The 13,754-nt window shown below is 44.2% G+C and overlaps 1 protein-coding gene across 9 annotated transcripts in view; it reads left to right on the top strand.

Moving 5' to 3' along the window:
* plcb1 (phospholipase C beta 1) overlaps positions 1–13,754 on the top strand; it is a 1,372,871-nt gene that overhangs the window by 1,271,696 nt on the left and 87,421 nt on the right. For 8 of the 9 annotated variants that reach the window (XR_015077546.1, XM_085981702.1, XM_085981701.1 and 5 more), the window contains one exon: positions 9,514–9,571. Coding sequence is in view for 7 of the 9 variants with exons in the window: in XM_085981702.1 (XP_085837828.1) it covers positions 9,514–9,571 (58 nt within the window). In the remaining 2 variants the exon portion in view is untranslated. Of the gene's footprint in view, positions 1–9,513; positions 9,572–9,659; positions 9,884–13,754 lie in introns of all 9 variants that reach the window. The other variant, XR_015077547.1, reaches the window with a different exon arrangement.

Raw genomic sequence — 13,754 nt, 5'->3', positions numbered from 1 at the left:
CTGCAGTCTGAGACCAGTTATTCTCTTAAAGGTACATACACAACAATTCCTCCCCTTTTAGATAAACAGTACATAACATTCATTTAACAACTAAATGATAACTAATTACAATCACAATTACGGTTGCTAGATACATTGGTTAAGTTTAAGCAATTATAAGTTCAGTCTTTGAGGAGGCTTCCTGATTCTGTCTGGATAACGCCTCTTTGGGGTATCAGGTTCCTCTGGCAAGGTTGAGTCGGGATCAATGTCGTTGTTTGGTTCATCTGCTTCCAATATCACCGATTCTGCGGTAGCTGCAATTCGTATGTCGATTTCATTACCAGGTGTATCAGATCGTGGTGTGGAGTTGACGTTTTCCAGTGACTCTAGAATCTGGTCAGCATGGCGTCTTACAATGCTCTCTCCAACGTCCACGGTATACATGAGAGGTCCTTGCCGTGTACAAATCATTCCTGGCTGCCATTTCTCAGTGCGGTAGTCCCGGGCCAAAACTGGTTGACCTATCTTAAAACTCCTGGTCGGCCTTTCATTCATATTCTGAAACTGCCTGTTCTCCACATCTTTTCGGACATTTGGCTTAACCAAATCCAAGCGGCATCGTAGTCTTCGATTGAAGAACACAATGGCTGGAGTTTGGTTGGTAACCGTATGTGTCGCATTCCGGTAGGCAAGCAAGAGGTTGTCCGCCTTGTGTTGTAGGAGTATATCTTCATTACACATTGCCTTGATAGCCTTCTTGAATGTTTGAACAAACCAATCCATTAGTGGCTGGATGATATGGGGCGGATGTGTAATGCTTAACACCATTGTTCTTTAAGAACCTCCGGAACTCTTCAGACACAAACTGTGGTCCATTGTCAGAGCAAATCTGTTCAGGCAACCCATTCCTGGCGAATATGGTTCGTAAAACTGTGATAGTTTTTTCCGTGGTGGTTGAGGACATTTTTATTACCTCTGGCCACTTTGAATGTGCATCCACCGCAATTAAAAACATCGAGTCCATGAAGGGACCAGCAAAATCAATGTGCACCCTTTGCCATGGAGATGAGGGCCACTCCCATGGATGTAGAGGAGCTTGTGGTGGGGCGTTTTGGACCTTCTGGCATCCTGCACAGCTCTTGGTCATCTCTTCGATTTCTCTATCGATTCCCGGCCACCACACAAACGCTCTGGCTAAGTTCTTCATTTTTACCCCACCCAGATGACCCTCATGAAGCTCATGGAGCACTCTATCCGTCAACTTAGGTGGAATTACTACTCTGGATCCACACATCAAGGTTCCTCTGCACACTGACAGCTGTTCTCTTCTCGGCGAGAATGCTGGCAGCAGTGGTTCGCCATGTGCTGGCCATCCCTTCACCGTTAAATCATAGACCCGTGATAGTGTCAGGTCATTCCGTGTTTCCTTTTCTATGTTTGCATTCGTCACAGGGAGATATTCGACTATGGTCGAGTGGAATAACTCCATTGGATCCACTGGAAGGTCGTCTTCTTCCACCGTCGGCAACGGTAGGCGTGACAATCCATCAGCATTCCCATGCTGTTTAGTTCCTTTGTACTCGATGTCATATTGGTGTGCCCCTAGGAAAAGGGACCACCTCTGCAGCCGTTGCGCTGTCATTATCGGTACGCCCTTCTGAGGGTTGAAAATGGAGACAAGAGGTTGATGATCGGTTAGTAGAGTAAATTTTTGACTGTGCAGGTAGTGATTGAACTTCTTCACCCCCCACACTAGGCGGAGGGCCTCTCTGTCAATCTGGGCGTAGTTACGCTCGGCAGAAGTTAACGAGCGTGACGCAAAAGCTATCGGCCTCTCTAAACCATCAAGGAATTTATGTGACAGTACCGCCCCAATGCCGTAGGGCGACGCATCACACGCCAGTCTGATCGACAGTGCTGGGTTGTAGTGAGCCAATACTTCTCTTGAAGTGATTAAGTCCTTACTCTTCTGAAAGGCCCGCTTACAGTCATTGCTCCATTTCCATGCTACTCCCGTTCGTAGCAGGGCGTTCAGTGTGTGCAGGATTGTCGACAAATTTGGCAAAAACTTATGGTAGTAATTCACCAATCCGAGGAATGACCTCAGTTGCAACACATTTTCAAGCGCTGGGGCCTTAATAACCGCTTCAATTTTGTCAGGGGACTTATGTAACCCCTCTTCATCAATCACGTGGCCACAATACGATATCTGTTTCTTTAAAAACTCGCACTTGGGGCGGTTGGCTCATAGCCCATGTTCTTGTAGTCTAGTGAGCACCTGTTCTAGGTTGTTAAGGTGTTCACTGTCATCTTCACCTGTCACAAGGATGTCGTCCAAGTAACACAGAGTCCCCGGAATCCCTTGCAGGACTTGTTCCGTCGCTCTTTGCCATATCGCCGGAGCTGATGCTACTCCGAATACCAATCGATGATACTGGTAAAGACCTTTGTGAGCTCACTTGGACACCTTTCTGGATAACATATACACTCACAATAAAGGCGGCGTAAACCGGGCAGTGAATAACCTAAACAATATTTTTGATAATTTGGCAACAAGGTCAAACTTGAAAGCTTGCAAGAACAAACCCAAAACAAAAAACTATGAAAAATGGTTTGACCCAGATTGCCATAACATGAGGAAAAAACTTAAAAAAATATCAAACCAAAAACACAGACATCCAGAAAACGAGGAATTACGCCTTACTTATTGTCAGACACTAACACAATACAGAAACACACTCAGAACCAAAAAAGAGCAATATATTAAGAATACACTCAGCTCCATTGAGGAATCCACTGATTCCAATTGTTTCTGGGACAACTGGAATACATTACACAAAAAACAACACGACGAATTGGCCATTCAAAATGGAGACACATGGGAAAACCACTTTGAAAAATTATACCAGAAAAACACACTAAGGCCAGAGCAACACCAAATATGCAAAAAACTGGAAAAGCTCGAAATGGCCATAAAAGATAACCAAAACCCGCTAGACTCCATAATAACAGAAAAATAACTTTTTGAAAAACTCAAGGACCTGCGACCAGGAAAAGCTTGCGGGGCAGACGGCATACTAAGCGAGATGATTAAACACACAGATGATAAAATGAAACTGGCTATCCTAAAACTCTTCAACTTGGTTCTGAGTGTCGGTTACTTCCCTGATATCTGGAACAAAGGACTCATAACGCCCATATACAAAAGTGGGGACAAAGTCGACCCAAATAACTATCGAGGCATCTGTGTAAACAGTAACCTGGGGAAGGTATTCTGTAGTATCATAAACAAAAGACTTATAAACTTCCTTGAGGAGCACAATGTCTTGAGTAAAAGCCAAATTGGATTTCTGCCAAACTATAGAACATCAGATCATATCTTCACCCTACAGACCCTAATTGACAAACACGTTCATCAAAACAAAAGCAAAATCTACGCATGCTTTATAGATTTCCAGAAGGCTTTCGACTCCATCTGGCACGACGGTTTATTCCTGAAACTTATCGAAAGCGGGGTAGGGGGAAAAACATATGATGTAATTAAATCAATGTATACAAACAACAAATGTGCAGTTAAAATTGGAGACAAACAAACAAAATACTTCCCACAGGGGCGGGGGGTGACGCAGGGCTCGCCAATCTCACCGACACTCTTTAATATTTACATAAATGAATTGGCAAAACTACTTGAACAATCTACAGCACCCGGCCTCACCCTATATGAATCCAAGGTTAAATTCTTCCTCTATGCAGATGACCTGGTTCTGCTGTCACCAACTAAGGAGGGTCTACAGCAGAACCTGGATCTGCTGGAGTCATACTGCCAGACTTGGGCCCTGACAATAAATCCCCAAAAAACCAAAGTCCTTGTGTTCCAGCAAAGATCCAGACATCAGGGACCCAAAATAAATTTCACACTAGGAACAATCAAAATTGAACAAACTACTAAATACACATACTTGGGCTTAAAAATCAGTTCTACGGGAAATTTCAAACTGGCTGTGAATGAACTGAAAGAGAAAGCAAGAAGGGCTTTCTATGCCATTAAAAAATCAATCCAAATAGAAATCCCAATTAGCATTTGGCTCAAAATTTTCTAATCAGTAATTGAACCAATTGCACTCTATGGCAGTGAGGTGTGGGGACCGCTAACACAACAAGAATTTGCAAAATGGGACAAACACCCAATTGAGATCCTGCATGCAGAATTCTGTAAAAGTATCCTCTGGACTCAAAGGAAAACCGTAAACAATGCATGCAGGGCAGAACTAGGCCAATAGCCATTAATAATCACTATCCAAAAAAGAGCCACCAAATTTTGGAAACACCTAGAAATGAGCAACCCCCAATGCTATCATTACGAAGCCCTGAAATGCCAAGAGAGGACCATAAAGAAGAATACTCTCAGTCAACTAGTCCTGGGACTCAGTGAAGTAACTACTAACACTACTAACAATAACCAGCCCCAGGACAGTGACAGCGTAACACAAAGAATTCGACCCAACACAATCGTCGCTAAGCAAATGGAAAAATATCTGTCATATTGGGCAGAAACAACAAAAACCCAAAGCAAACTCAATTGCTACTTGGCCCTAAACAGACAATACAACATGGCTGATTACCTGACCATGGTAAAGGATAGCAAACTGAGAAAAACCTTGACAATGTACAGACTTAGTGAACATAGCCTGGCGATCGAAAAAGGTAGACACAGGCAGACCCGGCTACCAAGAGAGGACAGGATATGTTCTCACTGCAGTCAGGGAGTGGTGGAGACAGAGATGCACTTCTTCACAGCTTGTAGAAAATATCAGGGCATAAGGGAGAATTTCTACCCAAAATTCACAAAAATATGCCCGGAATTCAGAAATTTGAATGAAGACCAAAAACTCCCATACCTACTAGGGGAAGAGAGAAATTGTGTAACACTAGCGGCACACTATGTTACAGCTTGCCATAAACAGAGGGACAACCACTAAATATAAGAAAAGAGTATATATAAATTATATGAAAGTATATTTATACACTCAGGGATATATCTGTTTATACACTGTATGGATAGATCTGTATTTTTGTGTACAAACATGAATGTTTTTCGATGCTTTGGCAACATAAGATGTAACTTGTCATGCCAATAAAGCGATTTGAATTGAATTGAATTGAATTGAGTGTTTATCGTGAGATACTTCCTAGAGGATTCTTCAACCTCCATCTGCAAATATGCTTGTGCTAGGTCAATTTTTGTAAAACGCTTCCCTCCAGACAGTGAGGCGAAGATGTCTTCTATCCTTGGAAGAGGATATTGTACTGTGTGAAGGACTGGGTTCACCGTCACCTTGAAATCCCCACGGATGCGAACCTTCCTTGGCTCCTCAGACTTATTGCTTAACGTTTTCTTCATGACAGGAAGGATGGGTGTCGCCCACTCGCTCCAGTCGACCTTAGACAACACCCCTGCCTTCTCCAGATTCTCCAGCTCTGCCTCGACAGCTGGGCGAATTGCATATGGTACCGGTCTTGCTTTGAAAAACTTGGGAATTGCATTCTCTTCTATTTTTATCGAGGCAGTTACGCTTTTAAGAGTGCCCAGTTCTTGTTGAAATACCTCTTTGGCGTTAGCTAAGATTGTTGACAATCGTCCAGGAGTGACGTCTTCATCTTTTTTACCGTCCACCGTCATTGCATGAATGGAGTGCCAATCTAAGCTTATCTTCCTGATCCATTCACGTCCCAATAACGGTGGTCCACCATTTTGCAGTATGTAGAGATACAATTTCCGTATTTTCTTGCTGTTGTATTCGACAGGCACCCTTATTTTTCCTCTGGGTTATACTTTTTGCCCCGTATACGTCGTCAAGACGATGGATGTCTCTCTCAAGGGTATGTGTGAGAATAGCCATTCGTAGTCTCGTCGATTCATGACGGTTAGCGCTGATCCTGTATCCAATTCCATTTTAACTTGGGACCCTGCTATCGTGAGGGTGACCCAAATGGTTCGGTGATCCTCTTTTGCGATTACATTGTGAAGTTTGAGACAGCTTAGTCTCCTGTTCCCGGATTCACTATCGCTCATCTGGTCTTCGGAACTACTGTCCGTCATCTTTTGTACTTTCTTGTACGGTTCCTTAGTAGCCTTTTTGTTGTCGCTGGTCTTCTTCCCAGACCTGCAAACTCGTGCAATGTGTCCCATCTTTCCGCATTGCCTGCATATTTTGTCCTTGGACCAGCAGTCCTTCTGGTCATGGTTAGTTCTGCCGCAGCGATAACATTTTGCAAATCCCCATGTCATTTCGTGGGTGCCGTATTCCTGTGGCTTTTGTTGAATTTCCGCAGCTCCCCTGGCTGCTGCTTCGTATGATACTGCCATGCTGAAAGCCTTATCTAGCATCAGCTCTTTCTCGGAGAGTAACTTCTTCTGTGTTCCTTCACTCAGGAGTCCACAGACAAATTTGTCCCGTAGTGTATCTGCCAGTCCTGCTCCGAACTGGCAGTGCTTTGATAGCTTGCATAGTTCCGTAAGGTACTCAGCATTGCTCTCATCTTTATGCTGAGTTCTCCTGTGGAATTTAAATCTTTCGGCTATCAACAGTGGTGCAGGGTTTAGGTGTTCCTGTAGGACAGCAACAATTTCGTTAAAACTCTTTGCCTTCGGTTTGGCTGGAGTAATCAGGTCCCGCAATAGGCCGTACGTTCTAGCGCCCATTAAGTTTAGCAATACCGAAGCCTTTTTCTCATCGGCTATTTCGTTTGCCTCGTAATATACCTCGACTCCACATACGTGGTCCAGTCCTCTATTGTATTATCAAAGGCAGTGATACAGCCAGTCTTCGGCATCTTGAAAATCTAAAATGGCGCCTCCCGCGCTTTGCCTTCTTCCCCGATTTAACAAAATGGCGCCTCCCGCGCTTTGCCTTCTTCCCCGCTGATTAAGATGGCGCCTCCTGCGCTTTTGCCTTCTTCCCCGCTGTTGCTAGCGCTGGTTTCCGCTGCAACCTGCAGCTCCTCGCGGTTTCCTGCGCGTTTAATATTTCTTTTTTTATTATTTTCCCGTCGTGGAACAACCCTGTGGGACTCTTGCCTCCCTCTTCTCTGGTCTATACGCAGCCTGGCTTCGTAGCACCGGCCGCGCCCTGTGTGCTCCACCCTCTCTCTCTCCTCTTCCTGACAACGCTGCACGGCCCCGTTGCAAGCAACCCGCTCGAGTTTGCGACCGCCGCAGCCCAGGAAGGATCAGTGTACTACCTGCCACCAGCCCGATTAACTGAAGCACCGTCGACAGGAACCAGGCCCCGCTTTCGACAGCTTCTCCAGCAATCTTCAACTCCGCTAACACAGGGGCGGATGCCCATGGTCGACGCCCGTTTCTACTGCTTCTTTCTTCCTTCTGGCCTCGACCTCTGCTCACTTCGCTGCAGGAATGGATCCCAGGAGGTGGTGCAGACTGTAGGTAAGTTCGTATCTGCTCGTCGCCAGTATTATGTCCGTGTATGATTGAGAAACGGACAGCAGGAGTTGAACAAAACAAGTCTTTACCGAAAAGAGTCAATCGGGAAACTGAAACTACAGAGGCTTACTAGCGCCTTTTATACAGGGGTGGTCACTGCCGGTACTGCAGCCTGAGACCAGTTATTCTCTTAAAGGTACATACACAACACCTTCAGCCTTGGCAAAGTCTGCTAATGCCTTCAGCTGCCTAGGGTGCTAAGCTCTGGAATTCCCTCCCTAAACCTTTCCGCTTCTCCACCTCTCTCTCCTCCTTCAAGACGCTCCTTAAAATCTAACTCTTTGACCAAGCATTTGGTCAGCTGTCCTGATATCTCCTTATATGGCTCAGTGTCAAATTTTGTTTGATAATCGCTCCTGTGACGCACCTTGTGATGTTTTACTGTGTTAAAGGTGGCTATAGGCTATATAAATGCAAGTTGTTGTTGTTGAAATATATTTTGAGACTTTCTATAGGCATTCAGTATTTGTGTCCCCCATTGTAATACTCCCCTTTAATTGCCTATCACTTTTTCACTTACACACAGTCTTTTGATGGCAACACTAGTCTGGTCTGGATCTATGATTAATGGAAAATAACCCGATCCAGCACATTTAACACATTGCAATTCAGGTGGGATTAACATCAGTTTATAACCTATTAGACATGACTTGCACCAGTAGAGGAATATTTATCCCACTGTGTCCTATTGAATATTTGATCGCTTTAATCTCTACATATTCCTGTAACATTGATTCCCATTCCCAACCAAGTAGTTTGAAAGGATTAATCAACTTCTTTCTTTGGAAGTCTATTCCACACGTATAAACCATTTCATGAAAGCTTTATTGTGTATTGTTCATTAGGGACTGACGCCAAACTATTTGAATTGTGAGCTTAGTGACCTGGATTTGACCAGTGTAAGTTTATTTGTTAAACACCTAGTTTGTCCCAATTCTGACCGCTTGGACGAGGCTGCTGTGTCCCTCTGTTTACTCAAGTGCTGCCATTATTCAGCACGTTTAGTATAAAGTTCACATAATGTCAATGGCATTGGGATTCTGGACGCTTTTGCTGTTCTCATTTGGCTATTCTTTGAAGTCAATCTGTTTAGTGTAAATTTGGATTGAAGTAGTTACACAGAATAAAGTTGTTACGTTCGGTTTAGATAGAGGTACGTATAGGTTTTTTTTGGCAGAGAGAGAAAGAGAACTGTAGAGAAAACACTGAAGTAATTGGGGAAATAATTACTAACATACAGGAAGTTTACAGTGTCAACTGTGGCTCAGCAAATAACACTCTCACCTCTGAGTCAGAAGGTCATGGGTTCAAGTCCCACTCCAGGGACTTGAGCACAAAAATCCAGGCTGACACTCCCAGTGCAGTACTGAGGGAGTGCTACACTGTCTGAGATGCTGTCTTTCGGATGAGACATTAAACCGAGGCCCTGTCTGCTCTCTCAGGTGGACGTAAAAGATCCCATGGCACTATTTCGAAGAAGAGCAGGGGAGTTCTCCCCGGTATCCTGGCCAATATTTATCCCTCAATTAACATCATTAAAACAGATTATCTGGTCATTATCACAATGCTATTTCGTTACTGCAAATTGGCTGCTGCATTTCCTACATTGACTACACTTCAAAAGTACTTCATTGGCTGTAAAGCGCTTTGGGACATCCTGAGGTTATAAAAAGCACTATATAAATGCAAGGCTTTCTTTTTTTACTTGCTGGTTTTGTGTGCATAGGAAGGCAGATGAATGGTAGTAGAGGGCACAAGCTATAGAATGATCAGACAGTACAGTGCTCGTAGTGAATTGTTCCTGAGCATCACTGGATTTAAAAGGGACTCTCTGTGATTGCTGTCATTCAGATAACACTACTGATTCAGTTTATTGGGGATTATTTAAAATAAAGTGTTACCTGAATTTGTCCACACACTGTTATACAGGAGATTAATAAGACCGCATAAAGAGGTTTGGTAAAGTACGGGGCAATCAATTCAATATCTGAGCAGGAAAGCATGACTAATTCACTGTCTTGTTGCAGGGAAAAGACGGAAATTATCCGATCTTACATACATGAAGTAGTGCAGTCAATTAAAAGGGTAAGTAGGAAGTATTTTCATTTTGCATCTCTCAGCTGAAGTTTTGTAAAGTGTTTACCTTTTCTGATGAATATTTGTCCTTATCAAGGTCAGCGAATTCAGTGCTGCAGAATAGAGCACTTTTCTATTTTGGCTCAACGATATCAGCGTCAAGCACATCCAGGTCAAGGATGCCACAACCAGGTGTAAAGTTCCCCGTACTTTACCTCAACAATGCGCCCTGGCCCCAAACTCAAAAGAGCACCTCACTCGTGTTTGATGTCCATTTCCCTCGACACACATCCTTGGAACCTGCCTAATTGACACTCCCAAGTTAGTGGAAAGTTCTGTACAATCAGTGAATTTATGCCGTTGAAAAAAGTTCTACCACCCAACTCCCTCACCTATATTCTCCAGAGCTTCTAATTTCCTCTCCCCGGCCCAGCTTCCACACTGATATCAGCATCTCTGTCAGTCTGATCAACAACTCCCATGCCTTCATTTTCAGTGCCCCTGTATCTGCAGATCACTTACACGGCTTCACTTGGTAGAGCAGCCACTTCTTTAGCCTCAAGTACTGGGCTGGAAGTGTGCAAGGCCTATGTCCAACCCTGGCTGTTCGTTTAGCAGATATACGCTTGGCCACCCCAAACAGATAGGGTAGATAGAGAGAAGTTATTTCTGCTGATTGGGGATTCCAGGACTAGGGGGCATAGTTTAAAAATTAGAGCCAGACCTTTCAGGAGTGAAATTAGGAAACACTTCTACACACAGAGTGGTAGAAGTTTGGAACTCTCTTCTACAAACAGCAATTGATGCTAGATCAATTGTTAATTTTAATTCTGAGATTGATAGATTTTTGTTAAACAAAGGTATAAAGGGATATGGGCCAAAGGTGGGTATATGGAGTTAGGTTGCAGATCAACCATGATCTCATTGAATGGTGGAACAGGCTCGAGGAGCTCAATGGCCTCCTCCTGTTCCTATGTTCCTAAACACTGGTGCCTCTCCCTGTTCTCGGACAAAGTTACTCTGTTTGGCTGTGCCTTTAACATGCTCCCCATTCCCTCTACCTCCTGCTTAATGTTCACTTCACCCCTTTGAAAAGAGTTCTTTTTTGTGAGGAGTGCTATATGAATATAAGGTGCTCTTGTTGAGGAAGCCGGTTGAAACTACGCAAGTCTGCTTCACTTTGAATGTTTGTAACTAACAAAAAGAGAAGATGTCCATGCTTTTAGCCAGAGCTAGGTAGGAGTCCAATCCCAAGGATAAAGGGGCAGTGTACTAACCCACTGCACACCACATTTCACTCCTCCACCCCTTGCATCAATCATTTGTTATTTGGTAGAGCTCAGTATATCATTCTAAAGCTTCAGCATGTGTGTATCTTTCACATAATGTCAATTAGTTTATACAGTGTCATTTTAAAAGTTTATTTACAGATAAAGCTTATCAACTGATTTTGTTTTGTTTTATTGTATTGTGTCCATGTACTTGTCTGATTCCAGGGACTAGACCTTGAAAAGTTTCCTATCAAGTAATAAAAAGCATTGTAAAATGTATAAACTCTTTAGCAGCTGTGGCAAAGGACAAGCCTTTGTTTTCTCTCTCTTGTTTAGATCTGGGAAATTGTACCTAAGAGAAACACATTGAGATATGCTTCTGAGGTTTTGTATGTACATATTATATGAACTGATAATATTACTTGCCAACAACCGCCTGTTGATTATCACTTGATAAACTTGCAGTGACTATACCACAATTGTTAATTGTTAAGTGTGGACAACCTCATCAACCAGCAACTACATACAGCATCCCAGCAATCAAAGGGAAAATTAAACAGACAAAAAATGAATTAAAACTACGCAGAATATATATAATAAAGAAAGATAACCGATACATAAAAGTAAATAAGGTAGTCTTTTCAACTGATCTCAGGGTCCAGGTGATAATCATAAACCATTCAAACTTTGCCCTCATTCTGGTTGTCATGTTTAAAACTGTATCATATAATTGCCTATGTGTCCAGCAGAGGGAGTCAAGTCCTGAAGGTAATGCTGTTCTTCATTTGATATGATGCTGGCTGCTATGTAGAGAGTGGTTCTCAAATTTTTTTGGTTGAAGGACCCCTTTTCAAATGGATTAGTAATCACAGATCCCCTATCTAAATTATTATTGCCCCCTTATATTGATTTTGTACCAGGACAATGAATTGTAATATAACTAATTTGATATTTACAAAGCGGGAATCCCTCAAGTATGTATGTATAAAATGATAGTATAGGAATAGGTGTATTCCTAACAAATAACAGAGCTTGACTCGGAAGAACAACAAACAGGATTTTAATGTCGAATTAGATGAAGTACAGCAAACAACGTAGAACGATGCAGGAGAGTCGTGTAACAGGTCTTTCCCCAGTGGGGATGCCACGAGGACTGATTCGGCAGTCCCGTGGATTGCGTGATGACGTCATCGCGTTTTCCCGCGCTTGGGCAGTCACGTGAATGGCGCGATGATGTCATCGCGTTCTCCCGGCACCCGGCACTGCAGCCGGCCGTTGCGGCCGAAGTCGCGGGAGCGGGAGGCCGAGCTGAGCCGGCGATTGCCGCAGGAGCGGGAGGCCGAGCTAGGCCGGCGATTGTCGCGGGAGCGGGAGGCGGAGCTAGGCCGGTGATTGTCGCGGGAGCAGGAGGCCGAGCTGGGCCGGCTCGCGTTTGGGTGAGTCACGTGATGCGTGACGTGACGTCATCGCGTTAGCCCGCGTTTGAGTGAGTCACGTGATGCGCGACGTGACGTCATTGCGTTAGGTCGCGTGCTTAAAGGGGCAACGCCCCGTACAGGTAAACTATATATAATATACACATCATTAAGTTAAAGGGAATTATGTATAATAAGTAAGGGACACTCGGTGGTACCGCTACAATAGTGATTTTAAAGCATTGATTTTTCAAAATTACAAATGCATTCAGTGTATTCAAGTGCTGTGCAGATTATTATGTTAGAATTGCTCCTTGGCCAGCCCTTGACCTTGGACAGACAGATCTAATGTAATGTATGTCCGACTGATGGGCCCTGTTATTTTTGGCTGTATCCCGGTGCTGCTGCAGCCGACTGCTCGTCGGGACGGTATCTTTGTTTATAGACGGTCGATTCCTCTCCAAACAGCTTTTCCGCATCCAACTCCTGTTGCTGGTGGTGGCGTTGTGGCCGCTGCTGGCCCGCAGTCTTTTCCCCTTCTTCCTTCCCCTCCCCCTCTTCCTGCAGCGCACAGCCACTGCTGCCAGTGTCATGGTAACCATTCACCGCCCAGTCGCTCCGTACCGGCTCGCTCTCCATCACCGATTGGGGTTTTATTCGCAGACCGCCTGGAAAATCTCCACAGACTCCCAGGGGTCTGTGGACCCCAGTTTGAGAACCACTGATATAGAGGATCAGCAAGGAAGAACATCACTCCTGAATAGAGAAATAGACACATGGATCTTGTAAAATGACTGGTTTCTCTTGCATGTTATTCAAACCCAGCTTCACAAACAACGCTAGTGTCCTCTGAATTCCCCAGTAAGATTATCAGTCCTGAGCATCTTTACTTGCTCTTTAAACAGACACCAAAAGTTGCTTTTCTGATGGGAACTGAGTGACAACGTCACCATCTTTTTCTTCTGCTTGGCCTTCCTCTAAAATGTTTGCCCCTTTTTTGTGAAGTGAATGCCAAACCATTTTAGGGGTGCCCTTGAAACTATCTCACCTTGGTCCTCAGAATCCCACCACGATCAGCCGCAACACCAGGCACATCAGCAGCACCAACAACAACACCACCAACCGTCTCCGCAATCACCTGATGCTGCACAGGACAGAGGGCATCAGCACCCGACCACATTGCTGCCTGGGAGGCCAGGGATAGCCTCACTATGGCCACATTTACTTAATTTGACACTGTACACCCTTGCTGCCACGTGATGCGCCAGGTTGGCACCACCCCACACCAACACCATAAAGCATCCCTACAACGCCCTTTCACACTCATCACCATTGCGGGGGGTACCGTTATGTCTCACCATTTACTGCAACTCACTAAGCTACTTCCAAAGGTGCACACAAATCTGTCCAAGAACGCAAAGTGTTGAAAATAAAGGTTTCAATGTTTGACACCACATTCACAGAAACTTTACATGAACATTGTCTAAAATGCCCAAGTGACTACCC

Source organism: Somniosus microcephalus, chromosome 3, assembly GCF_052327205.1.
Source record: "Somniosus microcephalus isolate GS21.2 chromosome 3, FLI_Smic_1.0, whole genome shotgun sequence".
In the NCBI taxonomy this organism is placed as follows: domain Eukaryota; kingdom Metazoa; phylum Chordata; class Chondrichthyes; order Squaliformes; family Somniosidae; genus Somniosus; species Somniosus microcephalus.
The sequence above is the reverse complement of the archived record's forward strand: the minus strand, read 5'-3'. Positions and strand labels throughout refer to the sequence as shown.